Raw genomic sequence first — 27,513 nt, 5'->3', positions numbered from 1 at the left:
CTGGGCTCTGTGGCGGCCGGACTTCCCAGGAAAGTTTTTGCCGTTTTCAGTCTTCGCTCAGCCGCTGCAGTTTTGACCTTATTTTTAAAGAGGAAGCTGGACGTCGCATTGCATTCCTCAACGGCATACATTTTCGTGGCACCCCACTCTCTCGGACCCCCGGGATAAACCGAACCGGTGTTAGGGGGTCGGAGGAAGGCCACGGATGACCGAGGGATTGTTTATGTATGTTTCTGGGTCTCATCTAAGAGTTACAGTCGGTGCAGACGTTATCAGTTGATCACCAATAATGAGTGGACATCTAACGCAACGGCGGATATCAAATGTCGGGTCGATGCTACTGACACCGCAGGAAAATGAAACCCTTTTCAACCACCTTGGCAGGAAATGCATCGTAAGTTTTTTTTTTCTCCCCCTCACCACCACCACCACATCAAATTGTTGTATGATAGCAAGCTAAGGAGAAAAGCTAACACAGCTAACTTGCGCCGTGTTTCCCGTCCCGAGACGGGAGATGAGGCTAGCTGTGAGGTGTAACGGTGTGTTTGTGGCCTTCACTCTCATGTTGTGATTTCAGGTGTGCCGTGTTTTTTTGTTTTTTTTTCCTTGAGGGGGAAAAAAACATTTGAGACTTCTAGTTGAAGGTTGGTTTGTTTTGACAGCGGAGAGGCGACGACGAGGAGGAGGGGAGGGCTGGGAGCGACCCCGTGTCCCGTTTGGGACGCTGACATTTGGGGCAAGTTTCACCCCAGCCCGTCGGGCCTCCGCTTGGTGCTCCTTCCAACTTAAAGCTCGGCACACCTGAAATCACCCAGGAAGTCCTGAAATTCCTCTGTCACCCTAGCCTAAACGCACTTAGCCTAGCTAATGGGAGAGTAGAGTCAACAGTCTTGGGGGTTTTTTTTAAATTTATTTAGGAGCTGCTAAAGCCATCAGCAGAAAGCAGGGCAAAGCCATGATTTTTGCACTGGCATTATATAACATAGCTGAACCTTGGTTGTTTTCGGGAAGTGTGTCCACGGAGAAGAATGTGCTGAGGGCTGCGGCGCTGACTAGCTGAAAGTCCTCCGAAATGCAAGACTTGTGCCAGTCACAAAATGTGTCGAGGGAGCAGTGGGAGTAGCCTGCTGCTCCAGTGCGACTGCAGTCAGGATCAGGAGTGCAATGTCACGACTCAATATTGTGAGATAGTCTGATATTACGTAACACGTTTAGCATTCAGCTGACTCATATTTATGTGTCCTCCTTGTGCACCGTGTCTGCTGCTAGCCCCTCACCCTGCACACGCTGTAGCCACATTTGCAACAAGACATCTGCAGCTGCATCAACATGGCTTTTTCCTCCTATTTCTTCCTTCTTTGCTTCTTTTTCCTCTTCATAATCTTGCAGGACAGGGGTTTTTTCCCCCCACCTTATTAGTCAGCTGCTACATCTGAATATTAATAAACCGTTTAAACAAATTCAGCAGCTAAAACTACTATTAAAAGAGGGTTAGATGGTTGTCTTATCGAATAAAACATGGCGTAGATGCATTATCTGATGGGCACTGTGGCATCGGTGGTTTCCCCTGTGACCAGCGGACAGAGAACTATTGTGACCCTTCTCCTTCCTTAGTAAATGTTGCAGTGCATTAATAAATGCACCGCATGAAAGGTGCAATATGTAAGCAAGCATTAACCACCTGTTGAATTCATACTCCAGACAAATAGGGGGCAGCATATCACCAGAGTCAAAGCTACCTGTAGCTGCTTTTAGCTAGTTAGCTCAGTTTGCGGTGCAGTTAGTGGTCTATGCGATGAGCTTGGAGCACAGGGTGAGTGTTGTGTGCTTATGCCACTGGCACGGGAGCTTTGGACCGGGACAGGCATGGGCTAGCTGCTTAGCATGCTAACTTCCGTCGCTATCTCCTCAACTTAATACATGTTCATCATGATGTCAGAATTATTATTTCTTCACATTCTGTTGATAATTTTAGTCCACTTTGAATGTTTTCAACTATAATTCTTACATATAGCACCTTTTAAATCAACTGTTTTGAAGCTAGAAAGGTGGCAGGGTCCGCCAAATATAAACAAAGTAATAAAAAGGAATTCAATTGTGTTGTCCTTCTAAAGTCAGTTTGTTTATTCAGTCATGAAAATAAAGATTGTTTATTAAGTATGTTTAGGCATAAAAAAGATTTTTCTCCGCTGATTACAATTTATTCCCCAAAACTACAAAGAGCACTTTTAATCTGCTGATAAATGTCCCAATGAATCAGTTATTTACTCTATAAAGAGCCCAAAGTGATGTCTTCAGATTGCTTCCTTTGTCCAACCAACAATCTAAAAACCAAAGACTCTTCATTTACTGTCATAAATGAATAAGAAAAGCAGCAAATCTTCACATTGATGAAGCTCAAACCAGGAAATGTTTGACATTTTTTGCTTGTGAAATGCATGAAACAACGAAGCGGTTATTGAAATAGATGGCGAGTAATTGATTAATTGTCTGATCGTTGTAGCTTTAAGTTGGGTGATATTGCCCTCAGCAATGACGATTGTGGCTAAATCCGCCTGTTTCCTCAACAAGGTGTGTGCGTATCACAACCCAGCAGATCCTTGCATGTTTCCCTTTAGCAACACACTTTCCTGTCTGATTTTGAAAGTCATAGGTTCGTAGTTGCTCAGCAGCTTGGTAGAACCTTGTGTGACTCAATGATATCAGCAGGAAAGAATGTCACACCATCACCTGTTATTGATTACCTTTACAGATAAGATGTGCTTTAGGGTCAATGTACCAGATTGCTGAATTAAAGTTTAACTTTTGTGTTTTTTGTGTAGCATAATATGTGTCAGTCTGAGAGAAGGTGTGTTCAACATGCAGGTGAGACATAAACGAACAAAGCTGCATTGTTCTTGCGTAGTATGGACTTTGACGTAGCCTGTTCTCAGGTCACTTCCCCATAGTGATCATGGTTTCCTTTAATTGTGTATAGTAAAGGTGGAGTGACAGAGAAATGCCTCTTCCTCCATATGTCACTGCTGTTGGTGTGTGAGGTCCCCAGTGCGTTCGCATGTTTGCTTTGGCAGGGCTGTACTTCCCGTCCCATGACTCAGTATGTCACAGTCACATGGTGGGATGTCCCGCCTCCTCCCAAACGTGAACACACAGGTTCCTTAGGTGTGTCCGTAACCTGTTTTAAAAATACAATGACGACGTTCCTCCAGCATTCAGGTCGCTCCACATGTGATGTGACAGAGAATCAGGAACATTCCTCAGTCCTACGCTGTTGTGTGTCTCTACACGTCTTTGCATGCAGAGAGAGTTGTGAGACAGACTGTGAGCGTGTGAGAGGGGGAGATTGGAAGAGACAGACGTTGGGTGTCTCCCTGACCAATCTAATTAGGATGCCCACCAGTGATTTAGTGGCTGACTGAGCGATTATGTAATGTACTTATTATGCAGAAAATGGGAGAATGACAGAGTCACCTTTACTTTGCCTCTTTGTGCTGTCTTATAATAAGATGCACAGCCTTTAGTTGGCTCCTGACTTGATTTATTCTCGCTGTGAAAGGCTTGTTTGTATACGTGCTAATTCTTTGTAAGTAGCAGAGCTCTTTCGCCCGTAGTCTTGGCAGTATTGAAGGAGATTTTATGTGCAACAGTGACTCAAAGGGCAACTTCTTTGCCCAGCATTTCAATCAAACGTATACCTTCAATTTTGATGAATCTATATTTTATATTTTAAAGTAATTCAACCTGCATTCTGCTTATCTGAGTAATGAAGCCTCGCACACGCATAAAGAGAGCAGCACATACAGGTACCTACACAGTGCTCTCACTCATTGGTTTTCCTCATTGGTATTCCTTATGCTGTTTTCACCATCGGCAGCACTGTCTGACTGGGCACAAGGTGGACGGGGTCCAATTCACACTGTGTGTGTGTATGTGTGTGTGTGTGCGCGCAGACTGCCTGATCAGCAGTCCCGTCCTACAGGAAGTCCCGTGGTCGGCCTCCTCTGGTGATTTGTGCTGGAGAAGTGGAACATGACTCCTCGTTTCCTCCACTTTACCTCCCTCCTTTCTCCTTTAATTGTCTCACCTTGTCCCTTTCATGTCATCTGCTTCTATTCACCTTTCATCATTCACATCTGATTTTCCTTTTGCGCATCGCTTCCCCCCTGTCTTACATCTACACTGCCTGTCCGTCTCAGCCACTTGTCCTCACTTCTTTTTCTTCCCGCTCCCTCCCATCTTTTCAGTCGCTTCCTCTCCGGAAAAGATCTTGTGAAGAGTTGTAATGGTGCTTTATTTGTGCCAATATGGAGCAGCTTGACCAAATGACTGATGGAAGTAATTCAGAGCAGTCTTTGTGAACAATCTAATGTCCTGGCTCTTCTTTTAATCCAAGAGTAAAACCTTTTTAAGTTAGTTAGTAACGCAGACATCACAAAGTCAGACATTTGTTAAAAAAGAGGCCTGATCCTTTGTCATACTTTTACAAAGTGTTAAATGTGAATATATATGTTTCCCTGTGCTGTATTTCTCACATCTGACTACAAACGTCTTCATTTAATAAATGATTACACCTTTATGATATCACACAGAGATACCACTCCTTCGGCAAAGAGTTAATGATTCACTTTCATGAACTAAAGTAGTGTTTTCACTTGCAAACCGCGGGTGACATTCGGTTATTCTCTACATGACTCCTCCCTACAAATATGTCAGACATGGCCTACATGATGTCACCCATGTGTCTCTGCCTTACCTCTTAATTTTGGTCACATGTCTGATTTCTTTTTTTTTATTTGTGCTTTTAAATCTTGTGATCGACCATTACTTTCTGGGGAATTGAAAATATGACATTTAAACATCACAGAGGTGTACATTGAGCTGTAGTCTGCTCGTTCTGTGTGTGGGAAAAGAAAGATTGGGATTCTGTAAGCTGGACAGGTGATAGTTTTCATCATTGTGGCGAAACAATTTGAGAACAAGTGCATAAGAGAGAAAGAATATATTCCTGCGTGGGTATTTAAGAGCGAGCGAGTGTTTTTTGTCGGCTTTTTATGACGCCATAGACGCAGCTTCACTTCCTGAAGCCTGTGGCCCCGTCAGGAAGAATCAGCGCTCCACAGGCAGATGAGACCCCAGGGCCTCAGAGGCCTGGACGCATTTACAGTCAGCGGCTGACTGTTACAGAGAAGCAGAAATTCATATTATTCTTTTGATCTTTTTTTATTCTCGATCCAAATCCAAACAGTCTGAGAGCTGTAATGCTGCCAAGAGACTGAATGTTTGTATTAATATGAATAAAAATATCTCGTACATGCAGTGCTCGAAGACTAATAGCCTCTACGTCAACATTGGTTTCAAGTCTTCTAGTGCTGGAGATGGACACAGACTCGGGAGAAAGATAAAACCGTTTATTTAAGCCTTCTTGGATCATAAAAATAACGTTTTGCAGTAGATGAAACACGCAGATCAACCAAATATGCATTATTTACCCATTAGTAGTAAGTCTGCGCTACACAGTGGTAATAAATATAACATCAACACATGCAACGTAGGTTTAGAGAGAGCGCTCTGACAGCGTCATTCATACTGAGGTAATACTCTGATTCACAAACGGTTCCTCTGCGTGTGTGCGTGTCGCTCTGTCATCTCATTAGCTGTGTAGTGTGCGGTTTAATGTTAGTCATGTAATGTGGCTTTCATAATGCTTTAAAAAAGGTTATGTTTCTCCTTCAGACCAGAAATGTGGACTTTTTATTTGTGCGTGCTTGCATCTCTACCCCACAAAACCTTTCTGGAGCTTTACAGCAAAGCAACATTGCAGCATTCTCCTAAACAACTGAAATGGATAGGGACTTGTTGTAAAATGTAAAAAACCAAACGGCATACAGCCTGTCTGGTGTAATCCAAGTCTCCAGAAGCCCCAAGGTCCAAAATTGATTTAAAAAAGCCATATTTACACCCTCGACAAGTTGATTTTGTGCACCCATGTCAGACTGGGTGCATGCAAACTGTTTTAGCTTAGCAGCTACAGTGATGATCTCAGCTTTAAAAAGGATGTAAATAATGTCTTTTCAAATCAATTTCAGATCCCTAGGTTTCTGGAGACTTCACAATTATGCTGGATGAGATGTATGGAGTCATGTCTTGTTTTGTTTTTGCTGGTGTTTTTTACAAACTTTTGTAAAAAGTCCTCAGCTAGTTCAGTTGTTTAGGAGAATGCTACAACGCTTTATTGCTGTGAAGTTTCTGAAATGTTTTGCAGACTACGAAACTTCACCCGACTTTCCATCATATTCTGAATAATCAATGTCATGACTGGGTCCTTCCCCTGCAACACGTCTGCAGTACTTGACAGCTAACTCAGAGACAGCATTGCAGGAAGTGTTCGGTAGTACTCTCGAAGAATAATTTCCTCAGAATCAGATGCAGACAAGTCGACCTTTTCAACTGAAAGAAGTTTTCCAGAAACCTTTGTTGGGACTTAACCTGCGTTTTGATTGAGGAGTTTCAGATTTTGTTCCTGGTTCATAGTTTTTTTAGTACCTGCTCTTGAGGTAATACTACAGGATAAAGTTTATTGCACTGAAGTCAAATACGAGCCTTGAGACTGCTATAAGTTGTGTGCAGCTTTCAATTATACTGTAGACAAACACTGTTGCTGCTAGTATCAATATTGTCACTGTTGACAGCAGTTTCTCGTAACGTGATCGATGTTTGAACTACAGATGTACAGTCGCTGATTTTCTCCACCAGTCTGAAAATGAGCGTGAGGATTTCTAAGTAATTTAAACATCATATTCATGCAACACCACATTACAAAGGGCATCACAAGGGCTCTGTGTGTTGTCTTAAAATGTGCTGTAATTCCTGGAACTATTGAGCTGGAGAGGCCCCAAACATCACCAGGCATTTCCCTTGTTGGTGCTCTCGCTTTCATCTGTGTGGTAATGACTGTGAACCTGGACCACTCGGTGTGAGAAAATCCCTGCAGGGACCTGTAAAACCTGCGGGGATTCTGATCTGGTCTTATGATCTATGGATGTTGCCTGCGTGTGTGTGTGCTACAGGCGTGCTCCTCAGTGTATATGTACATGTCAGTACTAGTTTAGTCCCAGACTGACAGCCTTTGACTTCCTTTCTTCCCGGTAAAAACACAATTATACAGATATATCTCACTGATTATGTAACGTCTAAAGCGTGAGGGAAGTGTTGAGACGCTTCTCATCATGTGTAGTCATTAAGCCAAGCATTGGGTGTGTGTGGGCTCAGTCTTAATATAGCGTGGGTCCTTCCGGGATTTCAGACTTCAGGAGATGCTCAAATGCCTGCAGTGCTCCGAATACATAACCAGAGTAAACCCAACTTGCATCCATAGTTGAGGGTGGGTGGTACAGTATGTACAGTATGACCCTTGGGTTAGGGTTGCACTATTTGCTGTCACCAGTATCAAATAAGATAAACCAGTCATTTATTTATTTATTGAGCCATTTATTTATTTGCTATTTTTTTGATTTAGGCAGTTCTGTTCCTCCACACGCTGATACAACACAGGGACAAATTGATTGGCGTCACTTTCTCGCGCTGCTTTCATTCATCTTAATGGATGCGTTTGTCGTTGATTGACGGGCTCTTTTTCTGACAGCTGCAGTGCAGAGCAGCTTGACCCCCGCAGAGTCGCTGTCACCCTGTCACTCAGTCTCTTGTATATCATTTTACTTTCAAGCTGTCCATCCAGCACACACGTAATGAAATAGACCAGCTCATGCTCAGGCAGTTCAGTTGGAGAACATGTGTGAACAGCTGTATTTAGATCACTCCACAGATACTCTTTTGAGATCGAGGTCAGGGTAACTCGAGGATGTAACCATTCTGGTTCTCAAACTATTTCTTATTGCTCAACATCCTGTTCCAGCAGTGTTACGAAACTGCACCTTTATATTGATCTCATTGTTTCCTTGGATCGTTACATATCCTCAGAGGGCAAGTAGCTGGAAAGCACACAGCGTTGTTGCTTCAGCTATTATGAGTGTTGTTGGGTGCATGGTGGGTTCAGTTTCTGCCTGCAAGATGTTGGGCTTTGAGTTACAGTACAGACCAAAAGTTTGGACACACCTTCTCATTCAAAGAGTTTTCTTTATTTTCATGACTATGAAAATTGTAGATTCACACTGAAGGCATCAAAACTATGAATTAACACATGTGGAATTATATACTTAACAAAAAAGTGTGAAACAACTGAAAATATGTCTTATATTCTAGGTTCTTCAAAGTAGCCACCTTTTGCTTTGATTACTGCTTCGCACACTCTTGGCATTCTCTTGATGAGCTTCAAGAGGTAGTCACCTGAAATGGTCTTCCAACAGTCTTGAAGGAGTTCCCAGAGATGCTTAGCACTTGTTGGCCCTTTTGCCTTCACTCTGCGGTCCAGCTCACCCCAAACCATCTCGATTGGGTTCAGGTCCGGTGACTGTGGAGGCCAGGTCATCTGGCGCAGCACCCCATCACTCTCCTTCTTGGTCAAATAGCCCTTACACAGCCTGGAGGTGTGTTTGGGGTCAATGTCCTGTTGAAAAATAAATGATGGTCCAACTAAACGCAAACCGGATGGAATAGCATGCCGCTGCAAGATGCTGTGGTAGCCATGCTGGTTCAGTATGCCTTCAATTTTGAATAAATCCCCAACAGTGTCACCAGCAAAGCACCCCCACACCATCACACCTCCTCCTCCACGCTTCACGGTGGGAACCAGGCATGTAGAGTCCATCCGTTCACCTTTTCTGCGTCGCACAACAACACGGTGGTTGGAACCAAAGATCTCAAATTTGGACTCATCAGACCAAAGCACAGATTTCCACTGGCCTAATGTCCATTCCTTGTGTTCTTTAGCCCAAACAAGTGTCTTCTGCTTGTTGCCTGTCCTTAGCAGTGGTTTCCTAGCAGCTATTCTACCATGAAGGCCTGATTCACACAGTCTCCTCTTAACAGTTGTTCTAGAGATGTGTCTGCTGCTAGAACTCTGTGTGGCATTGACCTGGTCTCTAATCTGAGCTGCTGTTAACCTGCGATTTCTGAGGCTGTTGACTCGGATGAACTTATCCTCCGCAGCAGAGGTGACTCTTGGTCTTCCTTTCCTGGGGCGGTCCTCATGTGAGCCAGTTTCTTTGTAGCGCTTGATGGTTTTTGCGACTGCACTTGGGGACACTTTCAAAGTTTTCCCAATTTTTCGGACTGACTGACCTTCATTTCTTAAAGTAATGATGGCCACTCGTTTTTCTTTACTTAGCTGCTTTTTTCTTTCCATAATACAAATTCTAACAGTCTATTCAGTAGGACTATCAGCTGTGTATCCACCTGACTTCTGCACAACACAACTGATGGTCCCAACCCCATTTATAAGGCAAGAAATCCCACTTATTAAACCTGACAGGGCACACCTGTGAAGTGAAAACCACTTCAGGTGACTACCTCTTGAAGCTCATCAAGAGAATGCAGAGTGTGTGCAAAGCAGTAATCAGAGCAAAAGGTGGCTACTTTGAAGAAACTAGAATATAAGGCGTATTTTCAGTTGTTTTACACTTTTTTGTTAAGTACATATTTTCACATGTGTTAATTCATAGTTTTGATGCCTTCAGTGTGAATCTACAATGCCAATAGTCATGAAAAGAAAGGAAACTCATTGAATGAGAAGCTGTGTCCAAACTTTTGGTCTGTACTGTATGTCTTTACCAAACTCATTCTCTGCCCACAGATTAGCCGACAATAGCTCTGCAGTATCTTCCAATTGCGTATACTTCACTCTGGACTTCTTTTTGCTCCTCTAAGAGCAATTTTAGCATTTGAGCATCCTCAAAAGATGGCGGGCTTCACATTAAGTCTGAATTATTGAGCTTAGGGACATGGCACTGAGGAGACAAAGGTCCATGAATGAATTCCCTGACTGACACACATTAAGTTGTATTATTGTTACTTTTTGTAGTTTTATTAAAATGCATTTTTTTAATTTCAGTCTTGTTGTAGATTGGCTTCGTCCCCCTGTGAGATACGTTTACATGGCTGTGTACTAAGCAACACAAAATAAATGTGGCTTTCCCTGTTTCCCTCTCTCCAGACATTGTCTTCAGCAGTGGTCCAGGTGTTCACAGCTGACAGGAACTCAAGCTGGAACAAGAGATGCTGCGGCGTGGCCTGTCTGGTCAAAGACAACCCTCAACGATCCTACTTCATCAGGGTCTTGGACATCAAGGTCAGTAGATTCAGAGCAAGAAGCGGCTCTGCACATCGATGATTACATCATTGTGGTTAACGAGCGTAGAAGCTGGTAGATGATAGTGCTCACCACGGTTAATATCCAGTGGTGGTGTACCACAGTTTGATATTAATTTTATTTTTATAATGGAATCTGTGGGATGTCTGTTCAGTTAAGACCTGTGGCATTATCCTTCATTCAGTTCATTGTGTTGTTTGTTTGTTTGTTCCACAGGACGGAAAGATGATGTTTGAACAGGAGCTGTACACCAACTTCAGCGTCTACCTCTCCAAACCTTACTTCATCACATTTGCTGGAGATGTGAGTTTCTCTCCCTACAGCTTTTTCACAAACTGTCACTCTGTTTCTTCAGCCAAACAAAGCGCTCTGACAAACCTGCACTAACATGTTCACAATGGCACAGCAGGTCCAAATTTTGCTTTCAGGAATCAATAAGTGGAATTGAAAAGCAAAGCAAAACCAAACATTTTCAAATGGATTTGAATCCAGAATACAGTTTAAAAAAAACTCAGCCTAATTAGAAACTATGTTACTTTTTAGAGATGATTTGTTCAACAAAACAGGTATACATGAGTCTTAGTTTGCTACAGAGCAGAGGTGGCAAATGTCCACACATTCTTTACTCAAGTAGAAGTACAGATACTTGTGTAAACAAAATACTGGTAAAGGCTGAAGTACTGATTCAAGTAAAATTAAGAGTACAGTAACTACAGGCTGTGAAATGTACTCGAAGTATACAAGTATCTCTGAGGGACATTTCTACTGGCCATTTTTATGCAAAGCTAACTGAACCTCACGTCATATGAGTATAATTCAAAGACTATTAAACTTAAAGCTAGAATCAGTAGGATTTGTCCGAGCTGTTCATAAACGCACCAGAAAGATAGTTGATTGTTGAGTCTCATTCCCAGGACATCAAATTACATCATTTGTAAGGCGTAGAGAGTACAGATATTTGGGTCCAAATGTAGGGAATAAAATAAAAAAGTTGTCAGAAAAATAAATACTCAAGTAAAGTACAGATACCTGAAAAATCTAAAGCACAGTAACAAAGTATTTGTACTTTGTTACTTCCGACGTCTGCTTCAGAGCTTATTTCCTTCTTCAAAACAACATCTATACCTCTATGTAACATCCAAAGCACCTGATGTGACGAGACGCCTTTTATTTGTGGAGCAAACACCTTAGCTGCTGCTGGGTACAGCGGCTCAGACTCCAGCAGACCATGAGGTATGTGGGAGTGCTGATTGTGGAGATAAGGCTGGGACTGTTCACTGCAAACACATCATGGAAACGGAGTTGGAGATTCAGTCAGGAAAATTAGATAGGTAGGCAGAAAGCTGGTACTTACAAACTGTATTTGTATCCATATTTTTAAATACGTTTCTGTTGTGTTTTGTTTGCCTTTGCAGACATGTCAAGTGGGTCTGAACTTTGCCAGCGAGGAGGAGACGAAGCGTTTCCGCGGTCACGTGATAGAGCTGATGGGGAGAAGACAGAGGAAAACTGGTACCATTTTACTGCAGCTGATGACTCACCTACCTACTGACCTAACTCACTGAAAAAAATGACACGTTTAGCCAAATTTATCAAAATAATGAATGCTTGACTACTGTGGGCACGGGATCAAATTCATGTCTAATCGTGTCATTTTTTACAGTACTCAGCCACACAGAACTGGGCGAAAAATGTCTTAATTTCAATACATGAACAAAATAAATACAGTCACCAGGCTGATGCTTTCATGTATTGTGAATTCTTAAGGATTTTTTGCCCTGGTCTGTTCCACATTCCTTCTTTCTTTCTGATCTGCTACAATCTCTTCCTTTGATAACACGCATCACCATTTTCAAACCTGCGGTCTGTAAACCCGTCATCAAGGTGCTCTCATGAAATTTACAGTCAGATAGCAAAAGTAAACAGAAAGGTTTAACAGCGACAGGTCGTATAATAATACAATCTATCCTCTCTCTGTGAGAAAATCTGTCAGCTAGTTGTCGGCTCTTTGGCCTCTGTCACAGAAACTTCTTACAGTTGAGGTGAAGAGGAGTCTGAATCAGTTCTTTCGAGTGCTTATTCAACAACAGCAGTGACGGTCTCAGCACAGCCTCACAGATGGATCACAGCACTCAGGGGTTTGAACAAATATGCTAACTGGCCCAAGGGGGGCACTGCAGTTTCAATGAACGATGAGCTGTGAGAAGGACTTCATCCTTCATAGGCATGATATGTCCAGAGTTGGCAAGAATTTAATATTTGTATCAGGGACTGTCTATTATCATTTGTCCCATTTATTTGTTATGGACATGGTTTTCATCCACAAATAATTAGACGTTTGCAAAACTGGAAGACAGTTTTTCCAAAAAGCTGTTGTGCATTATAACTTCTCTCTTATCCTTCTATCTAAGGAAATTAGACATGAATGTTTGTGTTTGACTGATCAGACTCGCAGACTGACGAGTAAATTGGAAACACATTGTTTATGTAAAGCCACACAGATGCATTCTTAAACGTATTAATGGCACTCAGTCCCGAACGTTTCTCATCACTTGCTTGATTAAGACCGTCCGTCTTCCTGCTTCCTCTTCTGCGGGTCGCTTCCTGACCCTCCAGATGGATCGCTCTTTCATCTTTTTCCCCCTTCAGCCCTTTGCATCGGGTGCTAATCTTATCTTCAAGGCTGCTTCTGTTTGACCTTCAGCCATCGGAAAACTGAAGCCATCAGCATTTTGAAGTGTGTGTGTGTGTGTGTGTGTGTGTGTGTGTGTGTGTGTGAGTGTGAGTGTGTGAGTGAGTGAGTGAGTGAGTGTGTGTGTGAGTGTGAGTGTGTGAGTGAGTGTGTGTGTGTGTGTGTGTGTGTGTGTGTCAGTCAATAAATGTCAGTAATGGATTACTGTTTATGTTCTTTGTAGTGTTATAAAAGACAGAAAGAGAGACATGTTGTCCTCTACAGGCCATTAAATTTATGAATGGACATAATATCTCTTTTGTGTGCGTGTGTGAGAACAAGAGTGTCTGATTTACGTCTCCTCAACACGCTAACAAAAACACTTTGCTTGGCAGTCTTTCCAAATAACTTTTCCATTCTGTGCAGCCTCGTGCACAATCCCGTCGAGCCCTCCTCCTGAAAACCAATAAACTCTCCTTTCTCCTCCTCGCATTCGTTTCTCACTAACATAACCCGACTACTCAGCACAGGTTTGTAATGATATTATTTGTCTGTGTTCACAGAGAAGAGACGCGACCCTCCAAATGGTATGTTTCCCACTGTTTTCCTGTCAGTAACTTCAGAAATACACAGAAGAGAGGTGTAAAACAAGTCAGACCTGTGTCTGTCTGATGGCATCTGTTGGTATGTCGGCTGGCTGGAGTTTTAGGATCATTCAGATTTTTGTGTCGCCAGGCAGCAACTTCTTTCTCCTATTATTGTGGAAACTATGCAGCTTTTTTAATATTCTATGTAGGAACAAGCTGGCATTCAAGACAGGTAAATGTAACATCAAAAAGATTGACTATGACACACTATAAACACTGATAAATAGCCATCATCAATGAATCCCAAAGTTTATAATTAATTAAACATTAGTTAATAGTTAATTCCCCTGGTTATAAACAATGACATTCTTTACAAACATCAGTTTGTCATTCAGATAATGTTTACTGATTAACTACACAGAATTTATTACCAATTAATAAAGTATTATAAACATCATTGTAATTTTACAATAAACAACTACATTAATAAATGTTTTATAAAACACTTAATTGTTTAACAGTGAAATAACTGTTAACTAAAGTTTAATTATCTAAACTATGAAATTTAACATTTATTCAGGAAGCTTATTAGTGTTATCTAGATAAAATGTACCTATCATCAACTAAATCAACAGCTGTCAGCGAACATTTATTTATATTGAAGAGCTGTGTCCCATTTCCGTACAACATACCACTACTAAAAACACTTCAATGTGCAGATGATGTACACTGTTGTCCCTCAATGCAATGCACAGTGGAAACAGAGGAGCTCCTCATGGCTGGAAACCACAAGAGATGAAAACAACAAGTTCTCCAGTTGTAGACAAAACATTTCACCAATATATTAATTAGACGTCTACTAATGCAGCCTCGGGTACTTCCAAGAAACAAATCTTTTGTTGTTCAGAGTTTTGGCCTACAATGCGATTACACACAGTCTGGCATAATGTTGCGGTGCCCTGTAGTGGAGTCTCGACGTGCCCTTCAAAGCCCGACCCTCACTCAGTATGGTCTGATGACCAGACGGATATGTGGAGATGCATCATAAGACACACAGCCTAGTTACACACAGGAGGGAGCCCGTTTTGGACTGACAGCATAATTTGACCCAGCTGGCTTATAACTATTTCTGTGTGTGTGTGTGTGTTCGTGCAGCCGTGAAGAGTTCATTAGCACTCAGATGACACATTTTACGCTTGCAGCTAATGCTCATATTCAGAGCAGCTTATCAGCATCGCTCGGGGTCATACGTGACGTATCTACGCCACCACGTACTCTGGAGCTTTATTTTTAAGTGTGATCATGCTGTTATGCATGACTGTTTTTGCCAGTTTCTGTTTTGGATGGTTTCAGTTTCAGAATAACTGTGTGATTTGGTTTATTTCCAAAGAAAGTCATCCTTGTCCGCCCACAGGAACAGCTTCTCTATGTCTCCATCTGTCTCACTCTCACTTCTCATCACTGCATCATAGCTCTGTTCCTGTCCGTCATCTCCACTCTGGTTCATCCCTTCCTTCCTTTTCTTATTCTGACCTTCCCACCTCTCCCCTTCTCATCATTTGTCCCCATCTGCCCTCTGCTCTTTAATTATGTCTTCTTCTCTTTTTCTCTGTCTTCCCGTCTTGCGTTTTCTCTCACCCGATTCATCATGGTTTAGAAACCACTGAGATTAACGTGGGATTATGCGTGGATGGGTTTTAATGGTTATGTAAAATCCAGCGGTAAATCCAGAATGATTTGCTGGGATTAGGTGCATTTCTGTGTTGTGCAGGGAGAGAGGGAGGAGACGGCACTGGAGGTGGGTGGGGAAACGATCACAGGGAGCCAATCCATGCATGATAATCCAACTGTGCTCCCTGCTGAGACGGAAAGTCAGAAGGAATAGAGGATGATTGCAAAATAGATACAAAATATGCAGATCTGAGACGGGGAGACTGAAATTTGGTGAGCGATTTGCATCAAAGAAAAAACAGTTGCTTTGATGGAAGGAATGCAAGAGGAAGAGTAAACTTTGCCTGTTGGCTGGCGAAGTGTTGGCTGGCTCTGCTCTCCTCTGATGGCATTGCTGGACGTCTGCCTTCACAGCTCAGACAGTCTGCGTGTAAACTCCACCAGATGTCTGATGAGGATATTAATTTAGTAAATGAAGACTGGTGCACCGAGTCCATCACAAATTGGCTTATTTCCTGTGTCGGTGTTTTGGAAACCTTTGGGACCGTCTTGGCTTTCCTTTTTCAGCAAAGAAGAAACCTTTTACCTAAGAAGACCAGGATCAAGTGAAACCAAAGTCGACTTAAAGAAGAAGTTGTCCATTTTTGGAAGCAGTCTTTCCCTATTGGGGTTGTGGCTATACACCTCAGATCCGTCACGATCTTCCTTGGTGTCTCCACATTGCTCATGCCCAGTCACCTGCTACCATGATGTTCTGCACCACCTTTCTGTCCGCTCCCTCCGAGGACAATCACTGCGAGGGCAGTGGTGGTGGAGGAGGAGCAGGGGGTGGAGGCGGAGGGGGAGGTTTGGGCCCAGGGAGCTGCCTGTCCACCCTACACTGCCTGGTTCTCCCACAGGACGAACTGTACCCCACTCTCTCCAACCCGACCGCTCGGCCCTCCGTTTGCCCCAAAGAGCGAGCTCACACGCTGGTCGGCAAAATGCTTCTCGACGTCAGTATGGACACCTGCGGGGCGAGAGGTGGCAGCTGCATGTGGGACAGGGTGAGAAGGCGACGCAGTCGGTCAGCCTCGCCTTCGCCCAGCAAAACCCCCAAAAGTCCATGTAGTGAGAGTGTTAAAGGTATGTGCTACAGCTGAGGCACTGAGAGGAGGTGTGGTAATGAAGCCGACTTGATGTTGGTGCTCAGTGTGGCTGCTCGTTTGCAGTCACATGTGGGTATGTTTGCGTTATCTGTGTCCAGTTTAATTCAATTTTGTATTCTTTACATTGATATATTAACTAGAGATGGACATTCTAAGTTATTTCCATATTCAAGCACTCACATTAAATTGTTATCTCGTACTGGAGAACTGGCCAAAACTGGTCCTAAATGAACGCCCATGCAAAAATAGGGGTGGGGCTTAGGGTAAGTGAGACATTGTAAACACCACTGTCAGAGTCATGCTGTGTGGGGTCAAGGTGAAGTCTGAACAAGTGAGTCTTGAGTCTTTTGTAGAAGATGGCGAGTGACTCTGCTGTCCTGACATTGGTGTCTTTGTATTTTATACACGCCAAGATATTCAGCAATGCTCCAGCAAAGATAGGGAAGAAAAGACGACTGCTAGCTAGTAAACATCGATGTAAACAATACTGGAATTAAAACCAGATTGAAAATGAGCTTTGCAAATGTTTAATGAGGGAGGAAATGTGCTCAAAACATTTGTTTGACATTATACACATTGCTGTAAACATAACATTGTTTTCTTCTCTTTAGATTAATCCTTTAAAAGTGTGTGTGTGTGTGTGTGTGTGTGTGTGTGTGTGTGTGTGTGTGTGTGTGTGTGTGTGTGTGTGTGTGTGTGTGTGTGTGTGTGTGTGTGTGTGTGTCAGCTGACTTTGACGTTTTTACTGGTGTATTGATACCGCAGATAATGAGTATTGACACAGCATCAGATACTCAGAATCAATACTTTGAAACAAATGGCTAATCATTGAACTAGTTGCTCTATGATACATAAGTTAAACATTGCATAGCTCACTCTGCACATTCATTTTGTTTATTTTGTCAAAAGACAAACATCAAGTGACATCTGACTGAAAACACTGAACTTTATAAAACAGTTTTATCATTTTGGCTACATGGATCTGTGCAGATATCTAAAGATAGCAGTAATATCACTACGCCCAGTGTACAGTGCGTATATTCATTGTATTCCCATCATTCCTATCCCTAGTATTAACAAATAAAGTGTGTCATTATTGCAGGACTAGTTGTAGTGGTTGTTGTTGTTGTTGTTGTAGTAACTCAGTGTTATATCTGCCTGTCATCTCTGCAAGGCCTCACTGAGATTAACATCGCATTAAAGCTTTCCTGGTTAAATGAAAGGTTAAGCAAATAAATCTATTTACATAGTTGACATCATCTGCCAAAGTGAACTCCCTTGAATAAATAGGTACGTCAGAATGACTGTCATTCATTTGAACCCACACTGAAGGGAACAAGTTTAACAACAGATTTAAGACATTGTAAGCTCATATAGTGTTTGGTTTAGTGTCAGTTCTCAGGCTCTCGTCAGTTCTGTCATTTAGTTCCCACATATTCTCTCCTGATGTCACACCCACAAACCAAATAACATTTGCCAGACCTCTCGGTGCCAAACCGACTCTGTAATAGGCATTAAATAATGGATTACATAATTGAAGGAACACTGCTGTCAGTTAAAAAGCCTCATGCTTGAAGGTCATTTTTATTTTTTTTTCATGAGATTAATCAGCTAAGATGCGAGTAATGTCACAACATGTCATCTGTAGCCCTTGTTATGTAAAGGTGTGTATTCAACAGTTAGAAATGACTCCACTAACTAACCAAGTTTCTCTTTATATTTTAATTAAACTGCCATCAGTCCATGTGCTGTACTGTACAAACCATAACTTTATTGTCTCTTGTCATTTTTAAGGTCCCACGTTGCCCATGGCAACTGTCGACATCAAAAACCCCGAGATCAGCAATGTTCAGCGTTTCCACCACAACAACTCTCAGGTGAACAACATCGTGCACTCCTCCTTCCCCAAGAGGGAGAAGAAGAGCAAGGGGAAGAAGAAGAGGTTGACCAAGGCCGACATCGGCACACCGAGCAACTTCCAGTAAGTGATCAGGACACTGGTAGGGTGGTGGATAAACATCACTGTCACTTCATAGACATCTTTGAACTTGTAGTCGAATTTTATCCAGACTCTTCACTCTGTTTTTAATTCAGTTTAGTTTCTTTTAGTTTCCAGTGACGGTTTGTTCAATTCAGATTGTTTTTTATTGTTTAAAAATGTTTAGTTTTGCTTTAATTTCTTGTAGTTCAGTATTAGTTTTAGTTTTATTTAATTAGAGTATGGGGGTTATTTGTCAGGGGAAAGACTTCACAAGTTCAGAATAGGTATTACTGTACAAGTGATCCTGGTGGGGGAAATTGTGTACATAACTCTGTAGATGTAACCAAGATTTAAACAGGAAGATAAAACAACAAGAGTAAGAATTAAAATATATAAAGTGCGGGAGTAAACTACTGAAATATAAAAATAACTTATTTAGACACAATTGAGTTTTATTTATACTACAAATGAATATCTGTTCCAAATATCAATTATCAGTTATCTCAATCTTTGATTTCTAATAATCCATTAGGTAAAAAAATGTCCATAACTTGATGGTTACGATTCTCACTTTAACAAAGCCCCCATACTGTCAGTGTGATCGAACATACAGTACTATAGCTACTCGTCTGTAGGTCTTTCGGTTCATATAGGCTGAGACTCCTTAATCCCTCTCGTCCATATACTATAAGAGCTGGTCAATCTGGGCGAAGTATTAATCCAGGCTGTCTATTCAGAATCTAATCCTACACAGCGTGTAACAGGACTGGTAATGCAGGGAAATCTGTGCTGTGCTTTCAGGAACAGTCCGTTTTGCAGCAGTTTAATCGACCTCAGCCCGTGCGTCTCTTCTCTTTGTGTTGATGATCTCACATGTTTTCTCTCTCTTCTCCCACAGGCACATTGGGCATGTAGGATGGGATCCAAACACAGGCTTTGACGTAAGTGCAACACAAGACAGGAATGCAAACGTGCGTGCTTGTTTTCGCATGCGTGTGTCGGCACACGTCGTGGGTGTGTGTGACCTCTAAATACTCTGAAAACTTGGCCTCTAGCTGATCTGTTTGTCATCCAGTCATCGCTCTCCCAGACAGATTTTTCAAATTTAATATCGACTCCAAAAATATTAAGCCGAGCCGCGCGGCCAACTCATCATCAGGAGCGTTACACAAGGAGATTTTAGGAGGGAAGAGAATCAACCTGCATGCATCTGCATAATCCATGGACTGCTGCCCAAAAAGAAAAAAAAGCGTCATCAGTAATTACGCTTGATGGTGGATGATGAATATGAGATCACGCAGGTCAGAGGACTTATTCTGCCGGTAAAAGAAATGGATGAAATTCAGATTTGGTTTCATAAGTTTAATGCTTTCAGGGACTTATATTGATTTGAATGCGTGACGTCAGTTGAACAAAGCTCGCTCACCTCACAAATCCCCTCGCTTAAAGCTGCAGCACATATGAGCAAGAGAATATATATCTGATGGTCTCACCAGCTAAATCTGACTCCTTTCTTTTTTATCCTTACACCGTAGATAATGTAGGAAAACTTACTTTACCGAGGTCCCATCTTTGAGGCGATAATGCGCCATTAAAACACTTTGAAAAGTTTGTGATTTTTCTTGTGGTCAACTTGAATCTGTGGATATTCAAAATATCATCTTTCAAGATCAGAAACTGCGAGGGCTGTTAGGATAATCCGTTATTGTGCGCATTTTATCAACTTATCAATGTACATGTTTGCCTCTGATCGTTCTGCAGACCTCGTTGTTTATATAAGAATGTCACCGACATTTAAAACAACATGCTGCAATCAATAAAACAATAAAAGCAGGCACAGAATTTAGAATAAAGACATTAAAAAACAGCAAGACAGACTAAGAAAGTTATTGAAAAGCAGTGGTAAACAGGTTCATCTTTAGCCAATTAGCACTGTCTGGTGTCAATTTTATGGGACAACTAATTGTCCAATAAAGAGTAGTTCCCACAACAGGCCTGGTAGCTGCACCAACATATGGCATTCAGCACAGTTGGCCTTGAGAAGGGACGGGATAATGTGTTACTTGTGGCTCCCTCTTTATCGTCTCTGCTAGCAACAAAACACAATGTAAGAACCAGAAGCAGCTGAACTCTTATAACAGATAATAAAAGCCCTGTTCTGACTTGTTTTCAAATGTGGGTCGTTGAGGATTTTCTTCTTCTTCTTCTTCCTCGGTGCCAACCCGGTGTTGCTACCTCACACCACCAGGTGGCAGCAAAATGGCAGACATTGTGGTCTCATCTTCACAAAGGAGAGTGTAACGTCTCATAAAGTTACTTCTCACATACCCAAGCCTCCCTGAATGCACCAGTTGATGTGATTGAATAGACGTTTAACAGCCAGTGTCGAACAGTAATCCCGCTTTTTCAAATGTTCCTTTTTTAATCCTTACTCAACATGTCAGTCACATAATGTGTTACTGAGCTGCAAAGCTCATAAATACCAGATTAAAACCAGTAAGATCACATCACAGATCTTAACATAAAGAGCACCAAGGCAAAGCCACTCTTACAGCTGCTTTTTCTCTGTTTTCTTCCTCCAGTTGAATAACTTGGACCCGGAGCTGAAGAACCTGTTCGATATGTGCGGCATCTCTGAGGCTCAGCTGAAGGACAAGGAGACTTCGAAGGTCATCTACGACTTCATCGAGAAGAAAGGAGGCGTAGAAGCTGTCAAAAATGAGCTACGGAGACAAGGTGAGACGGATGCGCTGCTGGGAATACAGATAGTAGAGACAGAGAGCAGATTCTTCACTGTCCTGACTTCAGAGTTTTGTTAAATGTAATCTCATGTGGTTTCCCAGGTCCGCCCAGGTGGAGCGGTAGGTTTCTATGCATGACTGACTGACTGTGCATGTCAAGTTGATACTTAAAAATGCAGTTATCTGGGGTGATTTTGCAGTTACTGAAGTGAGTTCAGAGTTTTTGCTGTGTTGTTTGCTGGATGTTTTGTCATTAGCTGACTGCGGCATTATTACTTCATCTGGAGACACGGAAATCTTACGAGGTTGCTTCATCATGACTTCTGACCTTTTAAACTCTCGCTGTTGTCCACCGTATTGTAAAAACGATGCTGACGTTTTAAATAACAAGATTAACAGCCGTTACATGCAAGAAGGCTGCTCCCAGTGGTTTGTTTATACAACTGCATGATGCTTCAGTACGAGCTGAAGAACTGAGAAACTGACATGCATCGCTTACATTCTTATAATCTTTACTTTTATTAACTATCACATGAAGTATTTCTTATTTTGATGATTATTTGTTGCTGTTTAACTTCTGTCTGAGCCAAATGTTTGAACTCCAGCTCTGGTTTATGCTTCTATAACCAGCTATTAGACCAGAGCAAGAGGACGTTTCTAAATGAATACCTTCTTCTGATGAATCAAATTCATTACTTCTTCATCACAGGGGGAAATAAAAGATTTAGACAAATGTTACGTTAAAGTTTTTGACAACAAAATGAACAGTAGCTGTGTGTGAGCAGGCTGCCAGCAGTGGGTTAATTATATGGCTGCATGATGCATTAATACAGGCAAGAATTGGAAAACTGAGACTTTCTGACACAGATGCTGTGAAATCTTTTGTGAACATCCAGATCTTCAAGTGAAAAAATGTGTAGATTAAAGGGGCACTCTGTAGTTTTGGGGTTGAAATTTAAATCAGAAGAGAAAGATCATTGATTTATTTATTTGTATGCCAAAACAAACGAAATAAACAAACTCTTTGTTTTCATGACTGAATAAACAAACCGACCTTAAAGGACAACACAATTTCATACTGTTTGGCTTTGTTTATATGTGGCGGACCCTGCCACCTTTCTAGCTTCAAACAGTGTTCTGGGCACCATACTTTGAAGCTCTGAGCAGCTTGTTTATTCAGTTATGGAAAAGATAAATATTTCTGAGTTTGAATTTCTTCTTCCAAACTACGTAATGCCCCTTTAAATTATTATTATTGTTGTTATAAATCTGGATGCTCTTCCTGCAGTGTGAACTCTGCTTAGTGCTTTTTTGAACTTAACAAGTTTTTGTTTCCTTCCAGCTCCTCCACCTCCTCCATCCAGAGGCGGCCCTCCTCCCCCACCCCCCCACCACAGCTCAGCCCCTCCTCCCCCTCCTCCCGCCCGCGGCCGAGGTGCCCCTCCACCGCCTCCCCCCTCCAGAGCTCCCGTCTCTGCGCCCCCTCCTCCCCCTCCATCCCGACCCGGCATGTCCGCTCCACCGCCACCCCCGCCTCCGAGCCGGGGCTCCCTCCCGCCTCCCCCTCCACCGGCCCACGCCTCAATTCCCGTGGCGCCTCCCCCACCGCCTCCTCCCGCCTCATCCTCAGCTCCATCCAGTATCGGAGGAGCGCCTCCTCCCCCTCCTCCTCCACCGCCTCCTGGCCCTCCACCCCCTGCTCCTCCGCTGCCCACGGAGGCTAACGGAGGGGACGGCAGCGGGCCCGGGAAGTCGGCGCTGCTGAGTCAGATTAGAGAAGGCACCCAGCTGAAGAAGGTGGAGCAGAAGGAGAGGCCGGTGAGCAGCAACACCGGCAGGGACGCACTTCTGGACCAAATCAGACAAGGAATCCAGCTGAAAACGGTCAGAGTCCGAACACACCTCTAAAGCAGCATGTATTAATCTGCAGCCTGTGCTTTAACTCTGCCCGTTCTTTACAGAGGGAAGACGCACCTGACACAGCACCTTCCACCCCCGCCCCCTCGGCAGGCATCGTCGGGGCTCTGATGGAGGTGATGCAGAAACGGAGCAAGGCTATTCACTCATCAGGTACAAAGAAACTTCTGGAGCAGGCGTGGCCATGTTGGCTCTGCAGCGCTGCGTGTGTCAACTTACTGACTGTTAACACTTGGGCTGCAACTCACAATTTCTTGCAGTATCAAATAATCTGCACATTATGTTCTCAATTATTTGATTAATTGTCTACAAAATGTCACCAAATTGAAAATAATGCTCATCACAATGTCCCAGAGCCCAAAGTGACGACTTCAGGTTGCTTCTTTTGTCCAACCAACAGTCCAAAACACAAAGACTCTTCGTTTAATGTCATAAATGACAAAGAAAAGCAGCAAGCTTTTGAGCTTTTGTGGTAACTGACATGAAATCTTACTACAAGTGAGACAGCTTCAATGACTAAGCTACAGGCAGCTGTTTTTAATTTCACAGTCTGGGCGGACCTGAGTTGTTCTGCACAAGTGCTTTGAGAAGTTTAACCTCTTGGAGCAGCTGCTTGACACCACAATGTCATTTTCTGTCAGATGACACAGTGCCACCACAAAATAAATTAGACTTTCACCACTTCCTCATCAGTCTGGAAACAACCTTGTGATTTTTCTTTTTTTCCACTTTGAGCCTCTGAGTGGAGGAAACTTTCCCTCCTTTAAAGAAGTAGTCCTTCAAATAGACTCAAAGAAGGTACAACGTGACCGTTCACTCTTACTTCTCCAAAAACGTACTCCATATATCTGTAAAAGGAAGTACCTGGGGGTTTTTTGTGTGTATTTTCTTTAGCTGTCACAGTCGACTTAACGTGAACGTCTTCTTCTCTTCCACAGACGAGGATGACGACGACGACGATGATGAGGACTTTGAGGATGAGGATGAATGGGAGGACTAGCGATGATTTCTTCTTCTTCTTCTTCTTTTTCTCTCCCCTCCCCCCAACCCCCCTGGATGATTCTGACACTAAACTTGTTTTCATCTTTCTAAAAAAAGAAATCTTTAATTTCAGAAAGTATAAATGTAAATGTTCTATCAATTTGCTGTATATTTTTGTTGCCTTTATGCTTTTTTTATTAATCTGTGCAATACCTCATTTAATCTGTAAATGTTTCGTCATTCACATATCTTAGGTTCCTTCTTTATGTCCGTCTCCGTCGGCTCCATCTATGTCTAACGATAGCAATACGTCACGTGTCTCGTTTTAACTACGCTCTGCTTTCTCCATCTCTACGCACCTCCTTCTCCTCCCACGTCCTCCTCCCCCCTCCTCACCTCCATCTGTCGCTCTGCTGCCTCCCATCACACATGTTCACTCTCCCGTGTTCCCGATCCCCCTGATTGACATGTGCAATTTTACATCAAGTCGTCTCTCGAGCGTTGAATGTTTCTTTTTCTTTTCTTTTCGGTCAGTGATTGAAGGGGGAGGGTTTACGAAATCCACAAATCCTTCATCGGTGGTGCAGTCGTTGTTCATCAGGAGGGAGAAAAAAAAACTATTTTCATACCCTATTGCTCTCTAGTTTATTTTTACTTATTCAAATGATCCTAGTTTAGCACTCATATTTTCTTAAAACAAAGAAGAAAAAAAGGAAAAATGCTCTTTTTTGGGATATTTAGCTCCATTTTTGCTGTCGACTGTAAATTTGCTCCAGAGTTTTGAGTCTTGTTATATTTTTGCACAGATTGAAAGAGGAGACTCGTTGCATGAATACAGGACATTTTCAGGTCTGTATCATTATTGAACATACCTTTTTGCTTTAAGGCAAAATACACCTGGACATTAAGCATTTTTAACCGTTGACCCACACCACTACATACAGCACACACAGAGGTGGCTACAGCTATCTGTTGTTAATTTGACTTCTTTTGTTTTTGTCACTGTCACACTACAGATTCAGATGAAATTGTCTTTTTCTTTTTATCTTCTCTTTTTTTTTACAGTAGCAAGCAGAGTATGACTAAATGCCTGTTTGTTTGAATCAGGTTTCATCATGTAAAGCTTGAGGAATAAAGACACTTTAGTTTTACACACCTGATGCTTATAATGGGTCCATATGCTATAAGTTACTGTACAGAAACAGCGGGGCTAAAGCAGTGTTCCTCCTGTTGAAGACACTAAGTGCTGACACGGTATAAGGAGAAACACTAGATTCATGGCATTATCAAACAAGTATCAATATCTTCTTGACTAACTAATAAATCTTGAGGTGTAACATAGGAAACGCTTATAAAAGAGCAGTGGTCAGTTATTCCCTACAAAGACCAAATCTTGTACTTCTTCCATATTAAATAATATTTCCCAAGAATTCCTGCTATGTAATTATTTCAAGGTGGATGTGTCACCAGGGACAAAGCTTAAATGGCAAGTTAGTAGAAAAATCTTTTAATAAAAGTCAACTATAATGGCATCACTGGTGGTAAACCCAGTCTGGCTCGATATAAAGCAACAGTTGGGCCTAATGTGGGGACTTAGCATTAGCATTGTTTGCAAACCGACCAGAGAAGATGAGTCTCTTTAAAAGCTACCGCAACTTGCTAGCAGATACTACAGCCAATTACAAAAAAATGCTGAAGCCTATTATAACAGTAGCTCAAAGGGAGAAATATCAACATTCGTCTCAGAGCTAATATCTATTTAAAGTTTGCTAACTGGTCGTAAAAGACCAAAATGGTGGTAACTGCAAAACCCCTGAGTGTATTCAACGGAGCAAGAGTGTGTTTCATTGCTCATGAATTTAAGTTTTCAGCAGTAAGATAAAGAAAAAGTTATCATCTCTCTTTAAATCTTTGCATCAAAGGGCGCCAGAGCCGCTACATGCTAACCCTTTGTTCCTTTAGCATTAAAGATGAAGCTTGGCCTAAGGGGGTTTCTCTACGGCAGTCATGTTAGCAGCACTACAGCAGTTGATGACTCATTTTTGTAAATTAGGGATCATTAGCTGCACATTTGAAACATCTTGTAACAACAAAACATTACTTGGCGAGCTAATTAGCCACCTAGCACTTAGCCGATAGACCTAAGAATTTAGTATTGCAGTAGCATCCCAGAACAACGGATGCTAATTACCCACATGCTAACAAACATCATATCAGTGTTGCTAACATGTTGTGGGTTATACATCAGAAATAACACAATGACACGTTAAGCTGTCTTTAAAACGCCTCTGTTATTTGTTTGTTGTCTTTGAGAGACGAATTGCCACTTGTTTGATGTAAGAACTGACCTCTTCTGTTGATTATCAAGATACTTTTTGGGGAAAAAGCTAGCCATGTTTTCGCTGAAGTTAGCATCTGTAGGTAACTCCGTTAATAAGATGTTATGGACGCCGAGCCTTATCAACAAGGCTTGACAAATAATGAACTCTTACATTGTACACTCCAATAAAAGGTTGATATTTACATACTTTGGTATTTTGGGTTTCTTTTACTTTCACAGTCGGTTATAATGTATGTTTCTTCTCAGAACTTTGCTTTAAGGATGCATGATTTCAGAAATAAAACAAAGTATTTTTGTGTTTTGGGTTAAGACCAGATAATCGAAAGATAATCATGGCAAAACATTACAATTCATCTGTTCTTAAAGGTGCAGTTAGAATAACTTTTCGTGTAGCGACATCTATAAATTGTGTTGCACAGATTTACTGAAGTTAGCATGCTAACCAGCTAGCTGCGGCCCGTCCCGCTCCAAAGCTGCTGTGCTAGAGGTGTAAACACCAAAACTACCCTGGTCCCCAAGCTCCTACTCAAACTGCTAACTTCTGGGCTAACTGAGCTAATGCCAGCTACTGTTAGCAGCAGTTAGTGGTTACTCTGGCAATATGCTGCCATATGGGACCATTCTTACATACTGCACCTCTATGTCATTAACACAGGAGAGAAAAATATCTAGATCAGACTGAGAAAATGGATCACCAGAATTTACCATTTGGCATCTTGACAACAAAACACAACAGGTGCCATTAAATTTCAACTTCGGTTTAGACATCTAATGTTTAACACTGATTGAGATTGATACTTTATGCACACAGATTTCATTGCAGAGAGCACAATCATGTCTGTCGACCATGCAATTTGAGCATCTGTTTGTGTGTGCATGTGCATGAGGAGTGATGAATACAGGCCTCGTCACCTGTAATAGAGAGCCAGACAGGGAGTTGGACGGATCTGTAAACAGCTGAGCAGAAGATTATCACAGACTTTACTGCTGCCATTTCACCCCCCCGAGCCAGGGTGAAATGAAAACTGGCCAGTGTACAGCTGTAGAAATCAGGGACTGACTTGTAGAAACAGAAGCAAAAACACAAGATGCCTCAAGTGAATATCCTCCAGGAATAAATGCAAACACGAGGAACTAGAAGTTTCCCTTTTTAAATGATATTTTTAGAAGTCGCTGTGAGAACCGACCCTGTGACCAACACAATAACGACC

The 27,513-nt window shown here is 42.1% G+C and overlaps 1 protein-coding gene across 2 annotated transcripts; it reads left to right on the top strand.

Moving 5' to 3' along the window:
- Positions 1-26,484, top strand: LOC311252280 (actin nucleation-promoting factor WASL-like). Of its 2 annotated transcripts, XM_084345296.1 has the most exons (11): positions 1-394; positions 10,109-10,243; positions 10,481-10,567; positions 11,680-11,776; positions 13,499-13,522; positions 18,136-18,322; positions 19,221-19,263; positions 20,905-21,058; positions 22,406-22,947; positions 23,025-23,133; positions 23,919-26,484. In XM_084345296.1, the coding sequence occupies exons 1-11, from the start codon at positions 290-292 to the stop codon at positions 23,978-23,980; spliced, it is 1,545 nt and encodes a 514-aa protein (XP_084201422.1). In that variant the 5' UTR covers positions 1-289; the 3' UTR covers positions 23,981-26,484. The 2 variants fall into 2 exon arrangements, with proteins under 2 accessions (XP_084201422.1, XP_084201423.1); XM_084345297.1 differs by lacking the exon at positions 13,499-13,522.
- The last annotated feature ends 1,029 nt before the right edge of the window (positions 26,485-27,513 follow it).

This window comes from Pagrus pagrus, assembly GCF_965226575.1.
Source record: "Pagrus pagrus genome assembly, chromosome: 23".
Classification (NCBI taxonomy): domain Eukaryota; kingdom Metazoa; phylum Chordata; class Actinopteri; order Spariformes; family Sparidae; genus Pagrus; species Pagrus pagrus.
Note: the sequence above shows the minus strand (reverse complement) of the source record. Positions and strands in the feature narration are given on the sequence as shown.

Excerpts from the sequence above, each read along its gene's own strand:
- LOC311252280 (XM_084345296.1), top strand. The coding sequence starts at position 290 with ATGAGTGGACATCTAACGCAACGGCGGATATCAAATGTCGGGTCGATG. Across the intron at positions 22,948-23,024 it reads AAGGAATCCAGCTGAAAACG|AGGGAAGACGCACCTGACAC; the intron begins GTCAGAGTCCGA and ends CGTTCTTTACAG. Across the intron at positions 23,134-23,918 it reads CAAGGCTATTCACTCATCAG|ACGAGGATGACGACGACGAC; the intron begins GTACAAAGAAAC and ends TCTCTTCCACAG.